Raw genomic sequence first — 22,900 nt, 5'->3', positions numbered from 1 at the left:
GCCCAGACAGGCAGGTGTTTATTTTTGATGTTTAAGTGTGTGTTGGTGCTGAAGTGCCAAAATAAAGAACCTTTTGGACTTGAACCCTGTTGTCAGAGAAGAAGTCTGTGACTGCGACCCCCTGAGAGAGAGCGATCCCTTACAATATTTAGAAATTGTGCAGTTCATCTTGTAGTAATAATAATACAGAAGGTTTGGGGCTTACAATGGGCAGTACACTTCAGACAGTCTTAAGACTGCACCATCAGGCAGCATGATTTGTATTGACATACTGTAGCCAAGAGAGCTACCGTAGTAATGAGCGCTAGGAATGACAGGGGTTAATTAGAATGCCATTTGAGTTTGTTTCCCTTCATTTGCATCTATTTCTCAAACCTTCTCAGGAATGTGTTTAAGACTTTGTTCCAGACTCTGGAATTCTTGGTGTGGATGCATTACCCCACAAATCTGAGATGATGTAACACATTCTTTCACAGAAGAAGGAACTGCCATAAAAATCTCCGAGGGGGTGGGAGCCTTCCTCTGCCTGTAGGTATACAAGAATGTTTATTTGGTGACCATGTCCTAGCATATCCAGAAACAATTAAAAGCAACCAGCAGGGTGAGCTGACACGTGTATACAATGGATCTGTGTCTTAACTACAGTATCCAAGAAACTAAAGTTTACAGAAAGTGCTTGGGAAACACTGTCAGTAAAAAGTAGCACTTTATGGAAAATGACGAGCCTCTATCAGATTGCTGGCGGAATCCTAACTGCATTTGGCACCCTAAGCATTATTTCAGGGGTTATAGCCTTTTTTCCTGTCTTCAGCTACAATCCTTTATTTATTGGTTGGAGTACACGGATTGCCTGTCCTATCTGGAACGGAGCACTGGTAAGGGAATACAAGTACTCTCTAGGTTGCATTGGGTATGATGCTTTGGCCAGGCTCACATCAGTGGTATTTAATGACAATATTTTATTACCATAGGTTGAAGTTGATGTATATATTCCCTGTTGTTTTTCTAGTGCCAGCATATTTCACAGTGCTGTAGAAACATTTCCATCACTGAAAGCATGGGGGAGCTGGGAGATTTAGCAATGGTGTCACAGGATTGGGGTCCAAAAAATGAAACAAATTATGCCAAATGTATTGAAAAGGGATTGCATAAAGGGATACATTTGGAAAAACTCAGCATACTAAACACATTTCTCTTCCTTTCACCTCCTTATGTCTGCGGTACATTTAAAGGCAAATTTTGCTTAGGCTACTTTCACACTTGCGTTTGGAGCGGATCCGTCCTATAATGCAAACGCTTGCATCCGTTCAGAACGGATCCGTCTGCAGCAGGGCCCCCCCCCCCCCCGTTTTTAACTCATTGGTGGCCAGTGCGGCCACCTCCCCTCCCCCTGTTTTTAACTCATTGGTGGCTAGTGCGGCCGGCCCCCCCTCCCCCCCTGTTTTTAACTCATTGGTGGCCAGTGCGGCCGGCCCCCCTCCCCCCCTGTTTTTAACTCATTGGTGGCCAGTGCGGATGGCCCCCCTCCCCCCCTGTTTTTAACTCATTGGCCAGTGCGGCCGGTCCCCCCTCCCCCCCTAATTAAAATGACCGACCCCCCCATCATTGGTGGCAGCGGAGAGTTCCAATCGGAGTCCCAGTTTAATCGCTGGGGCTCCGATCGGTAACCATGGCAACCAGGGCGCTACTGCATTCCTGGCTGCCATGGTTACTAAAGCAATTTTAGAAGCATTATACTTACCTGCGATGTCTGTGACTGGCCCGGCGCTCCTCCTACTGGTAAGTGACAGGTCTGTGCTATAAGCAATGCGCCGCACAGGCCTTTCACTTACCAGTAGAAGGAGCGCCCGGCCGGCCACAGACATCGCAGGTAAGTATAATGCTTCTAAAATTTTAATTAGGGGGGAGGGGGGGCGGCTGCACTGGCCACCAATGAGTTAAAAACAGGGGGGGAGGGAGGGGGGGGCCGGCCACACTGGCCACCAATGAGTTAAAAACGGGGGGGAGGGAGGGGGGCCGCACTGGCCACCAATGAGTTAAAAACAGGGGGGAGGGAGGGGAGACCGGCCGCACTGGCCACCAATAAATTAAAAACAGGGGGGGAGGGAGGGGGGCCCCACTGGCCACCAATGAGTTAAAAACAGGGGGGGAGGGGGGGCGGCCCCAGTCATGTAAACAGTTCTATTAGTATATTCTAACTTGAAGCGTCCCCATCACCATGGGAGCGCCTCTGTGTTAGAATATACTGTCGGATCTGAGTTTCACGATCTAACTCAAATCTGATGGTATATTCTAACAGAGACGTTCCCATGGTGATGAGGACGCTTCAAGTTAAAATATACCATCGGATTTTTACATTGAAAGTCAATAGGGGACTGATCCGTTTGCAATTGCACCATATTGTGTCAACGTCAAACGGATCCGTCCCCTTTGACTTGCATTGTAAGTCTGGATGGATCCGTTTGGCTCCGCACGGCCAGGCGGACATGAAAACGCTGCAAGCTGAGTTCGGGTGTCCGCCTGCTGAGCGGAACGGAGGCCAAACGGTGCCAAACTGATGCATTCTGAGCGGATCCGCATCCACTCAGAATGCATTGGGGCAGTACGGATCCGTTCGGGGCCGCTTGTGAGAGCCTTCAAACGGAGCTCACAAGCGGAACCCCGAACGCAAGTGTGAAAGTAGCCTTATTTGCCCTATTTTACTACAGTAGTCAGGTCTACATGACGACATCTCCATAGCCAGATGTACATGATGCATATACTATCAAACACTGAGTCCAATTTGTCTGCAACCTGCCTTTGCATTGTAGTCACAAGACTATTTAGGGCTCATGACTGAATGTATTTTGCGATCTGCAAAAAACGGATCCGCAAAAAATACGGACGATGTCCGTGTGCATTCCGTATTTTGCGGAACAGCTGCCCCTAATAGAACAGTACTATCCTTGTCCGTGATGCGGATAATAATAGGACATGTTCTATATTTTTGCGGAACTGAAATACGGACATATGGAATGCATACGGAGTAACTTCAATTTTTTTGTGGACCCATTGAAATGAATGGTTCCGCATACAGTCTTAAAAAAAAAAATGAACGGACACAGAAAGAAAAGTCCTACACAAAGTTTTTTTTTTTTTCATCTAAAATAACGGATCTTAGACTAAAATGGCTAAAACTAAAGCAAAATGTACATAAACTGAGTATAACAGAAGTCTAAAAGTCTAAACTACAGGATCTGTTTTTTTTGTTTGTTTATTTTGTGTTCTTCTGATGGATCAGAAGAACAGAAAACTAAACAGTGATGAGGACCCAGCCTAAGATAGTATTGGTAAAGTTTGCAGGCAGTTTTGTGCCTATCCAGTACTTGACAACATCCACTAGGGGGAGTTTTAATGCACTACTAAACTGTCTTTTAGAAACCAATGTATGATACCTTGTTTGACTGAAAAATTGATATATTGATGTTGCCCCTTTACTAAGAAAATCTCCTTTGCCTTTCTTTCATTGGTTTAAAGTATCAATATTTTTTTATGATATTTTATTTACCAAGAGTTATATTTAAAGGGACACTGACAGGGCCAATAAGCATATTGAGGTATATATATGGCGGTACAGGTCTTATAATGGGTATTACAATCATCTAAGTATCCCCCCTGTCCACATTATACATACAGTAAACTTAAGTTTTATAACCTGCTCCAACGGTCTTCAATCTGCCCAAGGGGCGGTGTTTCACCTCTCTTGCGCCCAGCCAGCCTCCCCCAACTGCCGCTTTGAAGCGCCGCCCAGCTCATGAATATTCAGTTTGCTGGGCGGCTTCTGCGGTCCCCGCTCTGAAGCGCTGCGCTTAACAGTGCCCTGCGCATGCGCCGGATCTTGTGAAGTCCGGTACAGTAAGCGCCGCCCAGCTCATCAATATTCACTTCACTGGGCGGTGCTTACTGTCCCCGACTTCACAAGATCCACAGACATGTAACAACCGCTAGACAAGACAACAACCACCCATACATAAACATTACCAAACATATGCAAGGGTAGTGAAGGGAAGGTAGACAACGGAATGACATATATTACATCGGAGAGACATCGATGTCCCACAAGGTGGTCCTCACACATGAAGATGGCAAATCCAGACCAGGAGCATAACTCCAGCACACACCAAGGCAGGAGTACAAGCCTGGAAGCCACAGGTGATAAAACCCAAGTGGCCACACCCAGTCAGGAAGTTAACCCCTCCAGCACCAGACAGGGGAGGAACCGGAGAAGGGGAGCAAAGACCATATATGCTGCGACAACAACGCGTTGCCCCTGGCAACCAGCATGTATGGCGAATGTGTCACGGTGCACAACAAAGACCGTGACACCTACTCTTCTTGAAGGGTGGCCCTCAGATCATTGAGATTCTTGGTTACAGAGTTACGAGCCCCTACTTGGTGACTCAGCAGATACCATAGGTTTTTAATGGGATTCATGTCTGGAGAAAGTGCAGGCCACTCATTTGAGTTACCCCATTCTCCAGCAGCTGTTCCCTAAGAATGCGACCTCGATGAACTGGCGCATTGTCGTCCATGAAGATGAAATTATGAAATTAGGCCTGTGTTGTTCATGCAGAGGCACAATGACTGGATTAATGATATTATTCAAGTAGTATGGGCTTGTCACTGTACCATTCACAAAGTATAGGGCGGTTCTGTGTTGACTAGACACATCTGCCCACACAGTAACACCACCACCACCAACGGCTCATCTGGTGACAACAGTGGCTGATGCATAGTGCTCTCCTTGATGTCACCAACATTGTTATCAGCCATAATTTCTGATCAGCGTGAATCAACCTTCATCAGTGAACAGCACTGAGGCCCACCGGTCCCTTCTCCAGCATAGATGCTCCCTGGCCCATGCAAGATGATGACGCTTGTACCTGGTGGTGTGGTCAGTTACCCTTGCAGGTTATCTAGCACACAGACCATGCTGATGTAAACGGAATGGTGTTTCTAATGTAGTTCTAAATAAAATATATTATAAAGCTCAGCTGAGTATTCTTGAGGGTGAAGATCAACAGACATACACATCCAATGTATACCGTACATACACTAAACATACCAATACAATACATTTAATAGACATATGCAAGTAGTTATGCCTTTTAATTCATCTTTACAGGATCACAACTGCTAAACCACATGAACCTGTTTTGAAACATCTCAACATCATGACTTCTGGGTCGGTCACAATTGTATTTGTAATCAGAAGATTGGAGACCATGATGAGTGCTACAGTTTAAGAGCTGGTATAAGAGCAGAGGTCACATTGTCCTGGGTAACTGAACTGATGGGGACTGATAGGGTACCGTGTGTACTGCACAGTAATTCAACAGACTATATACAGTAGCTCTGCATGAGAAATCAGCACATTTTTGACAGACAGTATATATATAGACTAAACTGCAAACAAGATTTATATGTGCATCCAGATTTATTACTGAGAACATCAACAACCCACACCCTGTTCTAAGAAGAAATTGACACCATTTCAAACTTATAAAAGATGGTTTCATACTACGAAACATGATTATCACTTACCTTATCACTTTTTTTTTTCATATCTAAAATTTGTTTCTGCAGTATATTTTAGTAAATTAAAATAATTTTTATTTAGCCAATGTTGTTTTTGCAATTCTGTTTTCATATTTAATTATGAATAGCTTTACAAATGTATAATTATATATTAATTTCATTTTCATAATAGTCATTCAACATGCCATAATACTCGGGGAAAAGCAGTTGATTTTGTTCCTCTTTCTGATATGAGGTGAAAGCCTATGCAGGGCTCCCTCTCTCTCCATTATCACTGTAGCATTACTAACCAATTGGCTGGAGGACTATATAACCCATTTGTTTCTTGTGAAGAGAAAGAGGCCAATGAGTGTCACTCAAGTGCAGGACAAACCCCAGACAAAGCAGGCAGATTGTATCCATCCACAATGCCCCCCATAAAAGTGCCAGCCAGAGAGCTCTCAGTGTGAGCCCCGGTTCTAGCAGGGTGTGTTAGTTCTGTCATAAGAATTCCAAATACCATGCTCTTATAAGGGGCCCATAAAGTTCCTGTGTAACAGTGCTAGCCAATGCCATGAGTACCAGTCACAGTGCTCACAGCCACTAGCAATGGACGAACAGCGGCCGGGACGTTTCTCGAATGCGCGTTCGCGATGAAATATTTGCGAACCGCACGTTCGCAGCAGGCCCCATTCACTTAAAGGGCAGGCAAACCTAAAAAACCTTCAGGTCATATTTGCAGCCACCAAATACTTACTAGAAGTGCACAAATAGTCCCACAACATGGACAGTGACATACCAGAGGGGGATCAATGGCAAAAATTCCCACAAAAAATATGTATCAGGGGCAATTTTTATACGTCTCAAAACTCTCAAAATGTGCCTTGCTGGAGCCTAGAATTTTTTTTTTTTTAAGCCACAGGAGTACGGGCCCCAAAAATTAGGCATTTACCTGACAGAAAAGAACAAGTGATTATGTGGCTGGAGGTATATTAGACGGTCAGTGGATAATAATTTTACTGCAGTCAAGTGGAGTACAGGCCCCAAACATTGGGCATTCACCGGGCAGAAAAGAACAAGTGATTATGTGGCTGAAGGTATATTAGACGGTCAGGGGATAACAATTTTACTGCAGGCCAGTAAAGTAAAGGCCCCAAACATTAGGCATTCACCGGACAGAAAAGAACAAGTGATTATGTGGCTGGAGGTACATTAGACGGTCACTCTATAACTATTTTACTGTAGTCCAGTACAGTCCCCAAATATTAGGCATTCACCTGACAGAAAAGCCTGGACACCAAATCCACACGGGTGCCACGGGTTACATGCTTGACGGCCATCAGAAGGTTCACCCAGTGGGCAGTAAAAGTTATGTACCTTCCCTGCCGTGTTTCCTAGACCACGTGTCTGTGGTCAGATGTATTTTGGCACCGACACCGTGTGCCAGAGATATATTCAATTGCCACTGAATGTGGCCATATAACTCTGGGATGCTCTTCTGGGAGAAATATTTCCTTTCGGGGACCTTCCATTGCGGTGTGCCAATGGCCTCCAGGTCCACCAGTTTATATGGCAGTAGTTGGCGGGCTAGCAGTTCCGACAAGCCAGTGGTCAGCTGTTGGGCAAGAGGGTTATCCGGCGTCATCAACTTTTTATGCTCGAACCTTTGGGCCACGGAAGCCTGCCTTGTGCCAGATCAATGCGACGGCGCCACGGTGGAAGGTGTAGTGGAGGACAAATGGGAGGAGAGAGGATAAGGAGAAAGAGAAGAGGCAGGACGTGGAGCACCTGGAGTGTGGCTTTGTGGGTTCTGATGGCATCGCTCCCACTGGGCTCGGTGATGGAAGGCCAGGTGTCTTCTTAAGGCGGTCATCCCTTGGTGAGTGTTGGGCTTATCGCGACTTATGCGTTGACAGCACAGGCTGCAGATGGCAACACTATTGTCAGCATCTACTGCTCCGTCTCTCCCTCTGAACTCCCCTCCTCTTCCCCTCTTGTGGCCAACCACGTCACGTCCATCGACACGTCATCATAGTCACCTTCACCACTACTGACATTAGAGATCTCGGAGTAGGCAGCAACAGCGGGGACCACCCTTCTTGGGCTGATCTGGATACTGTCGTCAGACTGCTGGGTGGCGGCCATTGCTACCTCCTCTTCCTCATCCGATGCCAAGAATGGCTGCGCAACAGTAAGGTCTGGGAATGGATGGCAAAATAATTCCTCTGACTGGTGGTGACAGGTGTCTTTGGGGGTGCATACAGCAGAGAGTTCGGAGGGTGCTGATATAGAGGATGAGGAGGGTGCAGAAGCGGAAGACTGAGTGAGTCACTCAACCAACTCTGGTGCATCCTTTGACGTAATCGCACGCGCCTTTTCCAACTTCCCACTTAGGCTCCGGCCTGGTGAACCTGCCCGACCCCTACCACCCATGGGGAACGGCCTGCCTCTTCCTCTGCCTGTCATTTTCAAAATGACCCAGTGCAAAAGTCCCTAGAGAAGAGCAGTATTTGTGGAAGCAGGTATATCGCAGTCCTCAATCAGTATTTGGTGGAAGCAGCTATATAGAACCCATCAATCAGTATTTTGTAGAAGCAGGTATATCGCACCCCTCAATCAGTATTTTGTGGAAGCAGGTATATCAAACCCCTCAATCAGTATTTTGTGGAAGCAGGTATATCGCACCCCTCGATCAGTATTTTGTGGAAGCAAGTATATAGAACCCCTTAATCAGTATTTTGTAGAAGCAGGTATATTGCACCCCTCAATCAGTATTTTGTGGAAGCCGATGTATCGCAGGCCTCAATCAATATTTGGTGGAAGCAGGTATATTAATCCCCTCTATCAGTATTTTGTGGGAACAGGTATATAGAACCTCTTAATCAATATTTGGTGGAAGCAGGTATATCGCACCCCTTAATCAGTATTTTGCAAAAGCTGGTGTATCGCAGGCCTCAATCAATATTTGGTGGAAGCCGGCAAATTAATCCCCTCTATTAGTATTTTGTGGAAACAGGTATATAGCACCTCATAATCAATATTTGGTGGAAGCAGGTATATCGCACCCCTTAATTAGTATTTTGTGGAAGACGGTGTATCGCAGGCCTAAATCAATATTTGTTGAAAGCAGGTATATCGCACCCCTCAATCGGTATTTTGTGGAAGCAGGTATATAGAACCCCTTAATCAGTATTTTGTAGAAGCAGGTATATCGCACCCCTCAATCAGTATTTTGTGGAAGCTGGTGTATCGCAGGCCTCAATCAATATTTGGTGAAAGCAGGTATATCAATCGCATCTATCAGTATTTTGTGGAAACAGGTATATAGAACCCCTTGATCAATATTTGGTGGAAGCAGGTATGTCGCACCCCTCAATCAGTATTTTGTGGAAGCCGGTGTATCACAGGCCTTAATCAATATTTGGTGGATGCAGGCCTATCGCACCTCTCAATTAGTATTTTGTGGAAGCAAGTATATAGAACCCCTTAATCAATATTTGGTGGAAGCAGGTATATCGCACCCCGCAATCAGTATTTTGTGGAAGCTGGTGTATTGAACCCCTTAATCAGTTTTTGTAGAAACAGGTATATTGCACACCTCATTCATTATTTTGTGGAAACAGGTATATGTAACACCTGAATCAATATTTGGTGGAAGCAGGTACAAACTGGATTCCCAAAAAGTTGGGACACTATACAAATCGTGAATAAAAACTGAATGCAATGATGTGGAGGTGCCAACTTCTAATATTTTATTCAGAATAGAACATAAATCACGGAACAAAAGTTTAAACTGAGAAAATTTACTATTTTAAGGGAAAATATGTTGAATCAGAATTTCATTGTGTCAACAAATCCCCAAAAAGTTGGGACAAGGCCATTTTCACCACTGTGTGGCATCTCCCCTTCTTCTTACAACACTCAACAGACGTCTGGGGACCGAAGAGACCAGTTTCTCAAGTTTAGAAATAGGAATGCTCTCCCATTCTTGTCTAATACAGGCCTCTAACTGTTCAATCGTCTTGGGCCTTCTTTGTTACACCTTCCTCTTTATGATGCGCCAAATGTTCTCTATAGGTGAAAGATCTGAACTGCAGACTGGCCATTTCAGTACCTGGATCCTTCTCCTACGCAGCCATGATGTTGTGATTGATGCAGAATGTGGTCTGGCATTATCTTGTTGAAAAATGAAGGGTCTTCCCTGAAAGAGATGACGTCTGGATGGGAGCATATGTTGTTCTAGCTGCCCATGCCACACGCACTCATACAACCCCATACCATGAACTGAGCGTTGATTACAACTTGGGTTGTCCTTGTCCTCTTTGGTCCGGATGACATGGCGTCCCAGATTTCCAAAAAGAACTTTGAATCGTGACTCGTCTGACTACAGAACAGTCTTCCATTTTGCCACACTCCATTTGAAATGATCCCTGGCCCAGTGAAAACGCCTGAGCTTGTGGATCTTGCTTAGAAATGGCTTCTTCTTTGCACTGTAGAGTTTCAGCTGGCAACGGCGGAATAGCTTGGTGGATTGTGTTCACTGACAATGGTTTCTGGAAGTATTCCTGAGCCCATCTGTGATTTCCTTTACAGTAGCATTCCTGTTTGTGGTGCAGTGTCGTTTAAGGGCCCGGAGATCACGGGCATCCAGTATGGTTTTACGGCCTTGACCCTTACGCACAGAGATTGTTCCAGATTCTCTGAATCTTCGGATGATGTTATGCACAGTTGGTGATGATAGATGCAAAGTCTTTGCAATTTTTCGCTGGGTAACACCTTTATGATATTGCTCCACTATCTTTCTGTGCAACATTGTGGGAATTGGTGATCCTCTACCCATCTTGGCTTCTGAGAGACACTGCCACTCTGAGAAGCTCTTTTTATACCCAATAATGTTGACAATTGACCTAATTAGTGTTAATTGGTCTTCCAGCTCTTCGTTATGCTCAAATTTACTTTTTCCAGCCTCTTATTGCTACTTGTCCCAACTTTTTGGGGATTTGTTGACACCGTGAAAATTTGAATCAATGTATTTTTCCTTTAAAATGATACATTTACTCGGATTAAACGTTTGATCTGTCATCTACGTTCTATTACAAATAAAATATTGACATTTGCCATCTCCACATCATTGCATTCAGTTTTTATTTACAATTTGTTTAGTGTCCCAACTTTTTTGGAATCCGGGTTGTATATCGCACCCCTCAATCATTATTTTGTGGGAACAGGTATATAGAACCTCTTAATCAATATTTGGTGGAAGCAGGTATATCGCACCCCTTAATCAGTATTTTGCAAAAGCTGGTGTATCGCAGGCCTCAATCAATATTTGGTGGAAGCCGGCAAATTAATCCCCTCTATTAGTATTTTGTGGAAACAGGTATATAGCACCTCATAATCAATATTTGGTGGAAGCAGGTATATCGCACCCCTTAATTAGTATTTTGTGGAAGACGGTGTATCGCAGGCCTAAATCAATATTTGTTGAAAGCAGGTATATCGCACCCCTCAATCGGTATTTTGTGGAAGCAGGTATATAGAACCCCTTAATCAGTATTTTGTAGAAGCAGGTATATCGCACCCCTCAATCAGTATTTTGTGGAAGCTGGTGTATCGCAGGCCTCAATCAATATTTGGTGGAAGCAGGTATATCAATCGCATCTATCAGTATTTTGTGGAAACAGGTATATAGAACCCCTTGATCAATATTTGGTGGAAGCAGGTATGTCGCACCCCTCAATCAGTATTTTGTGGAAGCCGGTGTATCACAGGCCTTAATCAATATTTGGTGGATGCAGGCCTATCGCACCTCTCAATTAGTATTTTGTGGAAGCAAGTATATAGAACCCCTTAATCAATATTTGGTGGAAGCAGGTATATCGCACCCCGCAATCAGTATTTTGTGGAAGCTGGTGTATTGAACCCCTTAATCAGTTTTTGTAGAAACAGGTATATTGCACACCTCATTCATTATTTTGTGGAAACAGGTATATGTAACACCTGAATCAATATTTGGTGGAAGCAGGTACAAACTGGATTCCCAAAAAGTTGGGACACTATACAAATCGTGAATAAAAACTGAATGCAATGATGTGGAGGTGCCAACTTCTAATATTTTATTCAGAATAGAACATAAATCACGGAACAAAAGTTTAAACTGAGAAAATTTACTATTTTAAGGGAAAATATGTTGAATCAGAATTTCATTGTGTCAACAAATCCCCAAAAAGTTGGGACAAGGCCATTTTCACCACTGTGTGGCATCTCCCCTTCTTCTTACAACACTCAACAGACGTCTGGGGACCGAAGAGACCAGTTTCTCAAGTTTAGAAATAGGAATGCTCTCCCATTCTTGTCTAATACAGGCCTCTAACTGTTCAATCGTCTTGGGCCTTCTTTGTTACACCTTCCTCTTTATGATGCGCCAAATGTTCTCTATAGGTGAAAGATCTGAACTGCAGACTGGCCATTTCAGTACCTGGATCCTTCTCCTACGCAGCCATGATGTTGTGATTGATGCAGAATGTGGTCTGGCATTATCTTGTTGAAAAATGAAGGGTCTTCCCTGAAAGAGATGACGTCTGGATGGGAGCATATGTTGTTCTAGCTGCCCATGCCACACGCACTCATACAACCCCATACCATGAACTGAGCGTTGATTACAACTTGGGTTGTCCTTGTCCTCTTTGGTCCGGATGACATGGCGTCCCAGATTTCCAAAAAGAACTTTGAATCGTGACTCGTCTGACTACAGAACAGTCTTCCATTTTGCCACACTCCATTTGAAATGATGCCTGGCCCAGTGAAAACGCCTGAGCTTGTGGATCTTTCTTAGAAATGGCTTCTTCTTTGCACTGTAGAGTTTCAGCTGGCAACGGCGGAATAGCTTGGTGGATTGTGTTCACTGACAATGGTTTCTGGAAGTATTCCTGAGCCCATCTGTGATTTCCTTTACAGTAGCATTCCTGTTTGTGGTGCAGTGTCGTTTAAGGGCCCGGAGATCACGGGCATCCAGTATGGTTTTACGGCCTTGACCCTTACGCACAGAGATTGTTCCAGATTCTCTGAATCTTCGGATGATGTTATGCACAGTTGGTGATGATAGATGCAAAGTCTTTGCAATTTTTCGCTGGGTAACACCTTTATGATATTGCTCCACTATCTTTCTGTGCAACATTGTGGGAATTGGTGATCCTCTACCCATCTTGGCTTCTGAGAGACACTGCCACTCTGAGAAGCTCTTTTTATACCCAATAATGTTGACAATTGACCTAATTAGTGTTAATTGGTCTTCCAGCTCTTCGTTATGCTCAAATTTACTTTTTCCAGCCTCTTATTGCTACTTGTCCCAACTTTTTGGGGATTTGTTGACACCGTGAAAATTTGAATCAATGTATTTTTCCTTTAAAATGATACATTTACTCGGATTAAACGTTTGATCTGTCATCTACGTTCTATTACAAATAAAATATTGACATTTGCCATCTCCACATCATTGCATTCAGTTTTTATTTACAATTTGTTTAGTGTCCCAACTTTTTTGGAATCCGGTTTGTATATCGCACCCCTCAATCATTATTTTGTGGGAACAGGTATATTGCATCCCTTAATCAGTTTTGGGGGGCAAGAGGTATATCACACCTATTGCAAATAGTTGTTCCAATAATGCTTGTCCCTCTATATACCTGCGGTATCGCAGCAGAACCGCACACAACTGCTGCACAGTATGAATGCACTATAATACACTTTCTATGTTAGAAAGTATATTATAGGTATATCACACCCCCTCAGTCCGTATTTTTTTTGGGCAACAGGTATATCACCCCAGTTGCAATTAGTTATTCCAATAGCGTTTGTCCCTCTATATACCTGCGGTATCGTAGCAGAACCGCACCCAACTGCTGCACAATACAAATGCACTATAATATACTTTCTATGTTAGAATGTATATTATAAGTATATCACGCTGCTCAGTGTGTCACACCTATTGATAGCACACCTATACCAGTCCTATAAAGGACTTTTGTGGCCCTATTAGCTAGCGTTTGGTGTCCATAACAGTCTGTCCCTGCTCCACAAAGCAACCTCTCCCTACACTGGTAAAACACAGAATGTAAAATGGCTGCAAGATCAGGTTTATTTATAGGGTAGGGGGTATGTCCATGTGCTGAAACGTCTCAATTGGCTGTCCTGTCCCACCTGATGGATTTGTCATGGGTCAAAGTTTGGCGCAATGCAAAAGAATATGGTTAGTGCGAATATCGCTATATGTTCACATATTTGGCGAATCGCGAATGAGCACAATTCGCTGCGAAACGACTGCCGGGCGAACTGCAAGGCTATCTCTAACAGCCATACTAACATTGCACAAATGCCATCCATACTGCCCCAACAAGTACCAGTTACATATACTGCTTCTGAAACTACCAGTGATGTTACTTCACACATTTTTAGCCACGTATCCCCTTATAAAAGTGCAAACTACACTGTCCCCATTAAAGTGACAACCACAGTGCCTACCATTCACAGATCCCCAATGGAAGCCAGTCTGCACTTATGTGATGCATGTTCCTTCATTGATATTAACGGCATGTGAACAGTGTAGGAAAGGGAGGCCAAGATTGTCTTGAACCACTTGGCGGGAATGTATCATCTCCCTGCACCCTTTTTGGGTGCAAAAAGTTACAATCTAATAGGTATTTTTACGCTGCCCTCACCACTTTCTGAAAAGGAGGTGTGACAAGGGCAGAAAGGAGACAGGGCCAACACATCTTCATTTTGTCACAACCAGACAGCTGAGAAGCTCTGACAGAAGCCTTTCAGAACCTCCTCCTTGAGTTTTCTTTGTTTTGAATTTCAGTCCTCATCTCGTTAGCCTCTCTCAGCTGTCATGTAGTTGGACTGATTGCATCCTTTTAAATTCCTCCCCATAATGCATTAGTGTGCGGCTTATACAACTTCCTGGAGTGTGTGTGCATGCTGATCCTATCTTCCAGCCTTCTATAAGATAAGTGCTGTACATTTATTTGTGATTTTCTGTTTGCTGGATTCCAGGTGACCCTGACTCCCTCCGTGTCTAGTGTAGGGAGCCAGTGGTCGTGTCCCCTCACTATTGTAGGGTGTTCAGGTGGTATATAGTCGAGGTACGTGGATATGCGATCATCCACCATTGGGATTTTTGCATAGGCTGAGCAGACAGGGAGAGAGCCAGGTCTGATGCAGGGGTCTCCCTTTTGTTCCTTAGTTTTGGATCCAGTGAGTCATATATTCATTTTGCATGGTCTTGTTTCCTGTACACCTTCCGTGACATTATAAGCCGCCAAAACCGTCTCAAGCATGGATCCGGTTTCACTTTTGACTGAACGTTTCCAGGGTCTTTCATTGGAGGTAGATGATCTCCGTAAGACTCTTTCTCAGTTTCTAGTGACCGGTTCAGCTTGCGTTCGTGGAGTTTGTTCTGAGCCTAAGATCTCGCTCCCGGATACGTTCTCCGGGGGTAGTGAGAATTTTGTGCGTTTCAGAGAGGCTTGCAAACTCCATTTTCGCCTTCTTCCCCATTCCTCTGGTGATGAGGAACGGAGGGTGGGGATCATTATATCGCTGCTCAGGGGTAACGCTCAGTCGCGGGCCTTTTCGCTGCCGGTGGGGGCACGGCCCCTCCGTTCAGTGGATGATTTCTTTTTAGCCCTGGGTCAGATATACGATGATCCGGATCGTGTTGCTTTGGCTGAGTCTAGACTACGTCTGTTATGCCAGGGTAAACAATCCGCAGAGATATACTGCTCAGAATTTCGGAGATGGGCAGCTGATACTGGTTGGAATGATGCTGCACTCCGAAGTCAATTTTGCCATGGTCTTTCAGAGGGATTAAAAGATGCATTTGCCTATCATGAGAGGCCTATCTTCTTGGACTGTGCTATGTCTCAGGCCGTTCGTATTGACAGGCATCTTAGAGAGAGAGGAGAGATCTCTCCTTCCTGTCATACTCAGTCCCAGGACAGTGCAGCGGTCTCATTCTGTGCGCAGGGGTCTCAGTCGCTGTCAGCCCCTTCTGAGCAGGAGCCCATGCAGCTGGGGTTGATTGCCTCTGACAATAGAAGATTCAGCCCGCATGGGAAGGTTTGTTTTTGTTGTGGAGGTATAAATCATTTGGCAAATGTTTGTCCCTCTAGGAGATTCAGGCAGTTTTCTGGGAGTAATAAAGAAACAAAAAGGAAAAAATCTTTTAAAAATATTCCATCTGTTACTATTGGCAGGGTTGAGGTGGAAATTGAAGGTTTTCTGTTTGCTTGTAGTTCCCGTTTTGTCCTGACTGCCAGGGTGGCGCTAGAGAGCAAGAACTTTTTTTGTGAGATTTTTGGAGATAGTGGAGCAGCTGTCAATCTCATTGATAATCATTTTGCGATAACTCATGGTTTCCAGGTGTGCACTTTGGGAAAGAATATTCCTGTTTTTGCTATTGATTCCGCTCCACTTTCTCAGAAATCATTAAAGGGCATAGTTCACAATATTCGTTTAATTGTGAGTGATGCTCATGTTGAGGATGTCATGTTTCGTCCTTAGCGGATTACCTACTCCTCTTGTGTTGGGGCTACCCTGGCTCACTAAACATAACCCCACCATTGATTGGCAAGCGAGGCAAATAAATGGTTGGAGTGACTTTTGCAGAGAGAATTGCCTCACGACATCTGTTTCTGAGGTTTCTACTAAGACTGTACCATCTTTTCTCTCTGAATTTTCAGATGTCTTCTCTGAGAGTGGAGTTCAGGATTTGCCCCCGCACAGGGAGTACGATTGCCCTATTAATCTCATCCCAGGTGCCAAGCTGCCTAAATCTCATTTATACAACCTCTCCCAACCTGAAAGGGTCGCTATGCGTGCTTATATCTCTGAGAGTCTGAGAAAAGGACACATACGACCCTCGAAGTCACCTGTTGCCGCTGGTTTTTTATTTGTTAAGAAAAAAGATGGTTCTTTAAGACCTTGTCTGGATTTCAGGGAGCTGAACAGTATCACTATTCGTGACCCTTATCCGCTTCCTCTGATCCCGGACCTGTTTAACCAGATTGTTGGGGCTAAAGTCAAGTTAGATCTAAGAGGGGCATACAACCTGGTCAGGGTCAGAGAAGGAGACGAATGGAAGACGGCCTTCAATACCCCTGAGGGCCATTTTGAGAATTTGGTTATGCCTTTTGGTTTGATGAATGCCCCAGCCGTTTTTCAACATTTCGTGAACAGCATTTTTTTATCATTTAATGGGAAAATTTGTATTAGTGTATTTGGATGACATTTTGATTTTTTCTCCTGATTTCAAAACTCATAAGGAACATTTACGTCAGGTCTTGCTCATCCTGCGGGAGAATAAATTATACGCAAAACTGGAAAAATGTGTGTTTGCGGTTCCAGAAATTCAATTTCTGGGGTTTCTTCTCTCCGCTTCTGGTTTTCGTATGGACCCCGAGAAGGTCTGCGCTGTGCTTGAGTGGGAGCTTCCTGAGAATCAGAAGGCGCTGATACGTTTTTTGGGCTTTGCCAATTATTACAGGAAGTTTATTTTCAATTATTCCTCTATTGTTAAACCACTCACTGATATGACCAGAAAGGGGGTAGATTTTTCTTCCTGGTCGGTAGAGGCGCGTAAGGCCTTTTCTAATATCAAGGAGAGTTTTGCTTCCGCTCCCATCTTGGTACAACCTGATATTTCTCTACCCTTCATAGTTGAGGTTGATGCTTCTTTGGTGGGTGTGGGTGCGGTCTTGTCTCAGGGTTCCTCTCCTGCCAAATGGCGACTGTGTGCCTTTTTCTCGAAGAAACTCTCCTCCGCAGAGAGAAATTACGATGTGGGAGATAGGGAATTGTTGGCCATCAAGTTGGCTTTTGAGGAATGGCGCCATTGGCTAGAGGGAGCCAGACACCCTATTACCGTGTTTACTGACCATAAAAATCTGGCCTACTTGGAGTCAGCCAAGTGTCTGAACCCGAGACAGGCCAGATGGTCTTTGTTCTTTTCAAGGTTTGCCCTGTCACGTTGTTTTCTGGCAGGTGGGAATTTTGAAGACCTGGGTCCCATTTTGGCTGTTTGTCTGTTACTAAGTGCAATATGTCAGTTTGTAGTCTTTTACTAAGTGTAATATGTCAGTTTGTAGTCTGTTACTAAGTGCAATATGTCAGTTTGTAGTCTGTTACTAAGCGCAATATGTCAGTTTGTAGTCTTTTACTAAGTGTAATATGTCAGTTTGTAGTCTGTTACTAAGGCCTCATGCACATGACCGTTGTGTCTTTTGCAGCCTGCAAACCGCGGATCCGCAAAACACGGATGACGTCCGTGTGCGTTCTGCAATTTGCGGAACGGCATGGAAAGCCTTTAATATAACTGTCTATTCTTGTCCGCGAAACGCGCTGCCAAGAATAGGACATGTTATATTTTTTTTTGCGGACCACAGAACGGAGCAACAGATGCAGACAGCACACAGTGCTGTCCGCATCTTTTGCGACCCTATTGAAGTGAATGGGTCTGCATCCGAGCCGTCAAAACTGCGGCTTGGATGCAGACCAAAACAACGGCCTGTGAGCATGAGGCCTAAGTGTAATATGTCAGTTTGTAGTCTGTTACTAAGTGTAATATGTCAGATTGTAGTCTGTTATTAAGTGTAATATGTCAGTTTTTTGTCTGTTACTAAGTGTAATACGTCAGTTTTTCGTCTGTTATTAAGTGTAATATGTCAGTTTGTAGTCTGTTACTAACTGTAATATGTCAGTTTGTAGTCTGTTACTAAGTGTAATATGTCAGATTGTAGTCTGTTATTAAGTGTAATATGTCAGTTTTTTGTCTGTTACTAAGTGTAATACGTCAGTTTTTCATCTGTTATTAAGTGTAATATGTCAGTTTGTAGTCTGTTACTAAGTGTAATATGTCAGTTTGTAGTCTGTTACTAAGTGTAATATGTCAGATTGTAGTCTGTTATTAAGTGTAATATGTCAGTTTTTTGTCTGTTACTAAGTGTAATACGTCAGTTTTTCGTCTGTTATTAAGTTTAATATGTCAGTTTGTAGTCTGTTACTAAGTGTAATATGTCAGTTTGTAGTCTGTTACTAAGTGTAATATGTCAGTTTGTAGTCTGTTACTAAGTGTAATATGTCAGTTTGTAGTCTGTTGCTAAAGAGCAAATGGGAGAATTATAGAAGGAAGCTTTCTTTACACTAAGGTCCCTGTAAGAATTGTGGACTAAATAAGGCTAATAATATAAATCTTCCTATTGAGTCCTTTATAATGTGCAGTGATCTGTATAAAAATGTGTTTCTTGATTCTGGTAAAATGCATAATATGATGATCAAGATATGATCTTCATGTGACAAATATCCTTTTCTCATACAGGCCCTGTCAATTGGCATTCTTGCACTTCTATCTTATCGTAAATGGACACAAAGATCACTGGTAATTTATTTCATTTTTTTATATTAATTTAACAAAATAGGATGTAATTTATCTTATTCATAAGTTCAAGAAGTTTTTTTTCCTGATACCATAAAGAATACCTCTTAAAGAAGTCATCCAGGTAAAGATAATGATGACTTTTCCGTAGAAAAGGTCACCATTATCACATAGGCACGAGTCCAAGTCCCGGCATCCCCGCTGATCAGCTGTTTCGGGGAGCCACTGTGCTTACCAGAGCTCTGATGAGAACTGTGGGCTCTCGGCAGCTTTCCAAGCACAGCGCTGTGCATCGTATAGTGGCAGTGCTTGGTATTGCAGTTCAGCCCCATTGACTTGAATGGGGCTGACCTGCAACTAGTCCATGTGACTGATGTACAGTGACGTCACATGGCCTAGGAAGAGGCTGCAGCGCTCATGAAGGGGCGGGGGTACTGAGTGTTGTAGTAATATTATTTCCCAGATGACCCTTTCAATGTCACTGAAATAAGATCTAATATTGAGAGGCCATGTTTAGCAAAACAGTTAGCTAATTGTTTAAGTTCATATAAAAACTGACTGCATGTTTGGCATTTTTTGCAGTGGGAATCCGCATTTACCCTGAGTCTTTTAAGTATCATCGGATCCCCTGTTCAATTTACAGTAGCCATTGCATCCATACTTATTGGTCCATATTGTTACTACACTTTTGCTGGAATATCTTCGACCAACTACATTGGCTATGCAATCAAGTTTCCTTTCCCTTATGCCAATTTTCAGAATGTATGCCAAGTACCCTTACACTATGAATGGTATCATCTGGCTTTACAAATCTTCGACCTGACCTCAAGTGTTTTCATTATGTGCTCATCATTATCTTTGCTGATCAAGCTATCGGCCAGGTTACTACGAACAGGGACATTAAACGTAAGTAGGCTAGAGCTGTTTTTTGTGAATTTGGACTTTTCCATATTTTATTGCATCCTTAGTTACACACATGTATTATGTGGACAGCCATTAACCTGAATGTCTTCCATGTAATTCTGCAGCAGCTGAGGCCAAAATGTACCTTTAAAATGATGTATGACTTTTTACCCCGTAATTTAGAAGATCTTAAATTGTATAATGTGCTTAATGATAACACTGAAAATTATAAGAATAACCATAATAAAATAACAATCACAGTGTAGCTAGTTGTCATACACTAACTAACATTATCTTTGGTTTTCTAGGGAAGAAAAATTATCTGGTGACATGTTCATATCATGAGGCGTTGTCATCATGGAAAGCTGCAAAGAAAAATGCACTGATGCTTGTGTCACATTTCATTTACTTACATGAAATAGCAAATGTCTCGCCTGCTTAACAATGTATAGGTAAACTGCACGTGTTTCAGGACAGGTTTTCACTAACATAACTTAAAAGTATTTTCCAAGACTTGAGAACTGATAATCTATCCTCAGGCTAGGTCATCAGTATCTGATCAGTGGGGGTCCGACACCCAGGAACCCCGCCGATTATCTGTTTGAGCACCGGTGACTTCTTTCAGCTCACCAAGCATAGCGCTGTATATTGTATAACCACTGTGCTTGTTAACGCGCTCAGCCCGTCACTTCTATGGGGCTGACGCTGCGCCAAGGTTATGTGACCGATGAATGTGTCATCACTGGCCTAGGAAAAGCTGAGAGAAGGCTGGCGCTAATGAGAGCACTGGTGCCTTCTCAAACAGCTGATTGGCGGGGTTCCCGGGTGTCGTGCCCCCACCGATTAGATAATGATGACCTATCCAGATGAAAGGTCATCAGTAATAAAGTCTCAGAAAATCCCTTTAATGGCTATGTCCACTTTTGAACATCACTTCACAGCTATATATTTTGATATATAATATTTATTTATATTACACATAAAATGTACAATAAATGTGTAAATAAATTGCATTATTTAATTGCTATTCAAGCACGTCAAACTGCATTGAGACCAGAGCTGCACACACAATTCTGCTAGGCGTCACTGCAAACATATTGACAGACAGACAGCTAACAGTAAGCTCGTATAATGCTCATATAATGCAGTGTGTGTAGGATTACTGTACAGCGGCAGAAGTAAACTGTGCAGATACTGAAAATGTAGCAAATACTGGAAGATTTCAGCAGAAGGGTGCATTCAGGGTGCGGTCTGCAAAAACACAGATCTGCAAAAAAGCAAAAAATATGGATGACATCCCTGTGACATCCGTGTTGCATTTGTTTTTGTTTTTTTGCAGACCAATTGTAACAATGCCTATTCTTGTCTGCAAAATAGGCAAGAATAGGACATCTTTTTTGCGAGGCTGCGGAACAGACATACAGAAATAAATGGGTCTGCATCTGATCTGCAAAATATGTGGATCGGATGTGGAGCCAAAATAGGGTTGTGCGAATGGGGTCGAACTCTGATTGCAGCTCTGTACCATAAATCTGGTTGTAGTTCGGCACCAGTACAACATTTTGAATGTATGATTTGTTCCTGGACCTGTCACCTCTCCTGACATATCTGTTCTAGTAAATAATTGTATTCCCCAAAAAATAACAATTCTGGATCATCATTTCTTAGGTGACTTTAGAAGGCCTGATGCTGAGCCATAATGAGGGCTGATTGACCATAAAACAAGTCACTTGGCACTTATTTAAAGTGCCTTCACACCAGCTGATGGAAACTGCATGGGGCGAACTGTCATTGCTATGATTGTCCCCATACAGATTACATTTTGTCTATAACACAACCCCTGTTCACATAGGTAGATGTGCTGCCAAAGAGAAAGCATTTTTACACCTGCACAAAAGATCCAATCAGCTGACAAACAAGTATTTGCTAATTTGCTGGCTGATTCCTGCCCTGTTTACACTGGGCAATGATCAGGAACCAGTGTTCTAATGAACTGCTTATTGTCTGCCCAATCATTGACCCTTGTAAAAAAAAAAAAAAAGCCATCAAACACCATATAACTGTATCTCATGGTGAGAACTAACTTCCCAAACCTTTAATGTGTAGTTGTGTTATGGGGAATTCACGACCCTGCCCCTTAGCAGTGTTGCTGGATTCAATATACAGTCAGGTCCATAAATATTGGGACATCAACGCAATTCTAATTTTTTTGGCTCTATACACCACCACAATGGATTTGAAATGAAACGAACAAGATGATTTAACTGCAGACTGTCAGCTTTAATTTGAGGGTATTTAAATCCAAATCAAGTGAACGGTGTAGGAATTACAACAGTTTGCATATGTGCCTCCCACTTGTTAAGGGACCAAAAGTAATGGGATAATCATAAATAAAACTTTCACTTTTTAATACTTGGTTGCAAATCCTTTGCAGTCAATTACAGCCTGAAGTCTGGAACGCATAGACATCACCAGACGCTGGGTTTCATCCCTGGTGATGCTCTGCCAGGCAGTCACATCATCAATAAATACAAGAGAACCAGTTCCATTGGCAGCCATACATGTCCACGCCATGACACTGCCACCACCATGCTTCACTGATGAGGTGGTATGCTTAGGATCAAGAGCAGTTCCTTTCCTTCTCCATACTCTTCTCTTCCCATCACTCTGGTACAAGTTGATCTTGGTCTCATCTGTCCATAGGACGTTGTTCCAGAACTGTGAAGGTTTTTTTAGATGTCGTTTGGCAAACTCTAAGCCTTCCTGTTTTTGAGGCTCACCAATGGTTTATGTCTTGTGGTGAACCCTCTGTATTCACTCTGGTGAAGTTTTCTCTTGATTGTTGACTTTGACACACATACACCTACCTCCTGGATAGTGTTCTTGAACTGGCCAACTGTTGTGAAGGGTGTTTTCTTCACCAGGGAAATAATTCTTCGGTCATCCACCACAGTTGTTTTCCGTGGTCTTCCGGCTCTTTTGGTGTTGCTGAGCTCACTGGTGCGTTCA

The 22,900-nt window shown here is 43.3% G+C and overlaps 1 protein-coding gene across 1 annotated transcript; it reads left to right on the top strand.

Annotated features, from left to right (window-relative positions):
- Positions 1 to 633: 633 nt before the first annotated feature.
- Positions 634 to 22,002, top strand: TMEM212 (transmembrane protein 212). Its single transcript, XM_044291960.1, has 4 exons — positions 634 to 875; positions 18,932 to 18,991; positions 19,571 to 19,894; positions 20,200 to 22,002. The coding sequence occupies exons 1-4, from the start codon at positions 717 to 719 to the stop codon at positions 20,218 to 20,220; spliced, it is 564 nt and encodes a 187-aa protein (XP_044147895.1). The 5' UTR covers positions 634 to 716; the 3' UTR covers positions 20,221 to 22,002.
- The last annotated feature ends 898 nt before the right edge of the window (positions 22,003 to 22,900 follow it).

The sequence above is a fragment of the Bufo gargarizans genome, chromosome 4, assembly GCF_014858855.1.
Source record: "Bufo gargarizans isolate SCDJY-AF-19 chromosome 4, ASM1485885v1, whole genome shotgun sequence".
In the NCBI taxonomy this organism is placed as follows: Eukaryota; Metazoa; Chordata; class Amphibia; order Anura; family Bufonidae; genus Bufo; species Bufo gargarizans.
This window is presented reverse-complemented; position numbering and strand designations above follow the sequence as displayed.

Excerpts from the sequence above, each read along its gene's own strand:
- TMEM212 (XM_044291960.1), top strand. The coding sequence starts at position 717 with ATGACGAGCCTCTATCAGATTGCTGGCGGAATCCTAACTGCATTTGGC. Across the intron at positions 876-18,931 it reads CTATCTGGAACGGAGCACTG|GCCCTGTCAATTGGCATTCT; the intron begins GTAAGGGAATAC and ends TTTCTCATACAG. Across the intron at positions 19,895-20,199 it reads TACGAACAGGGACATTAAAC|GGAAGAAAAATTATCTGGTG; the intron begins GTAAGTAGGCTA and ends TTGGTTTTCTAG.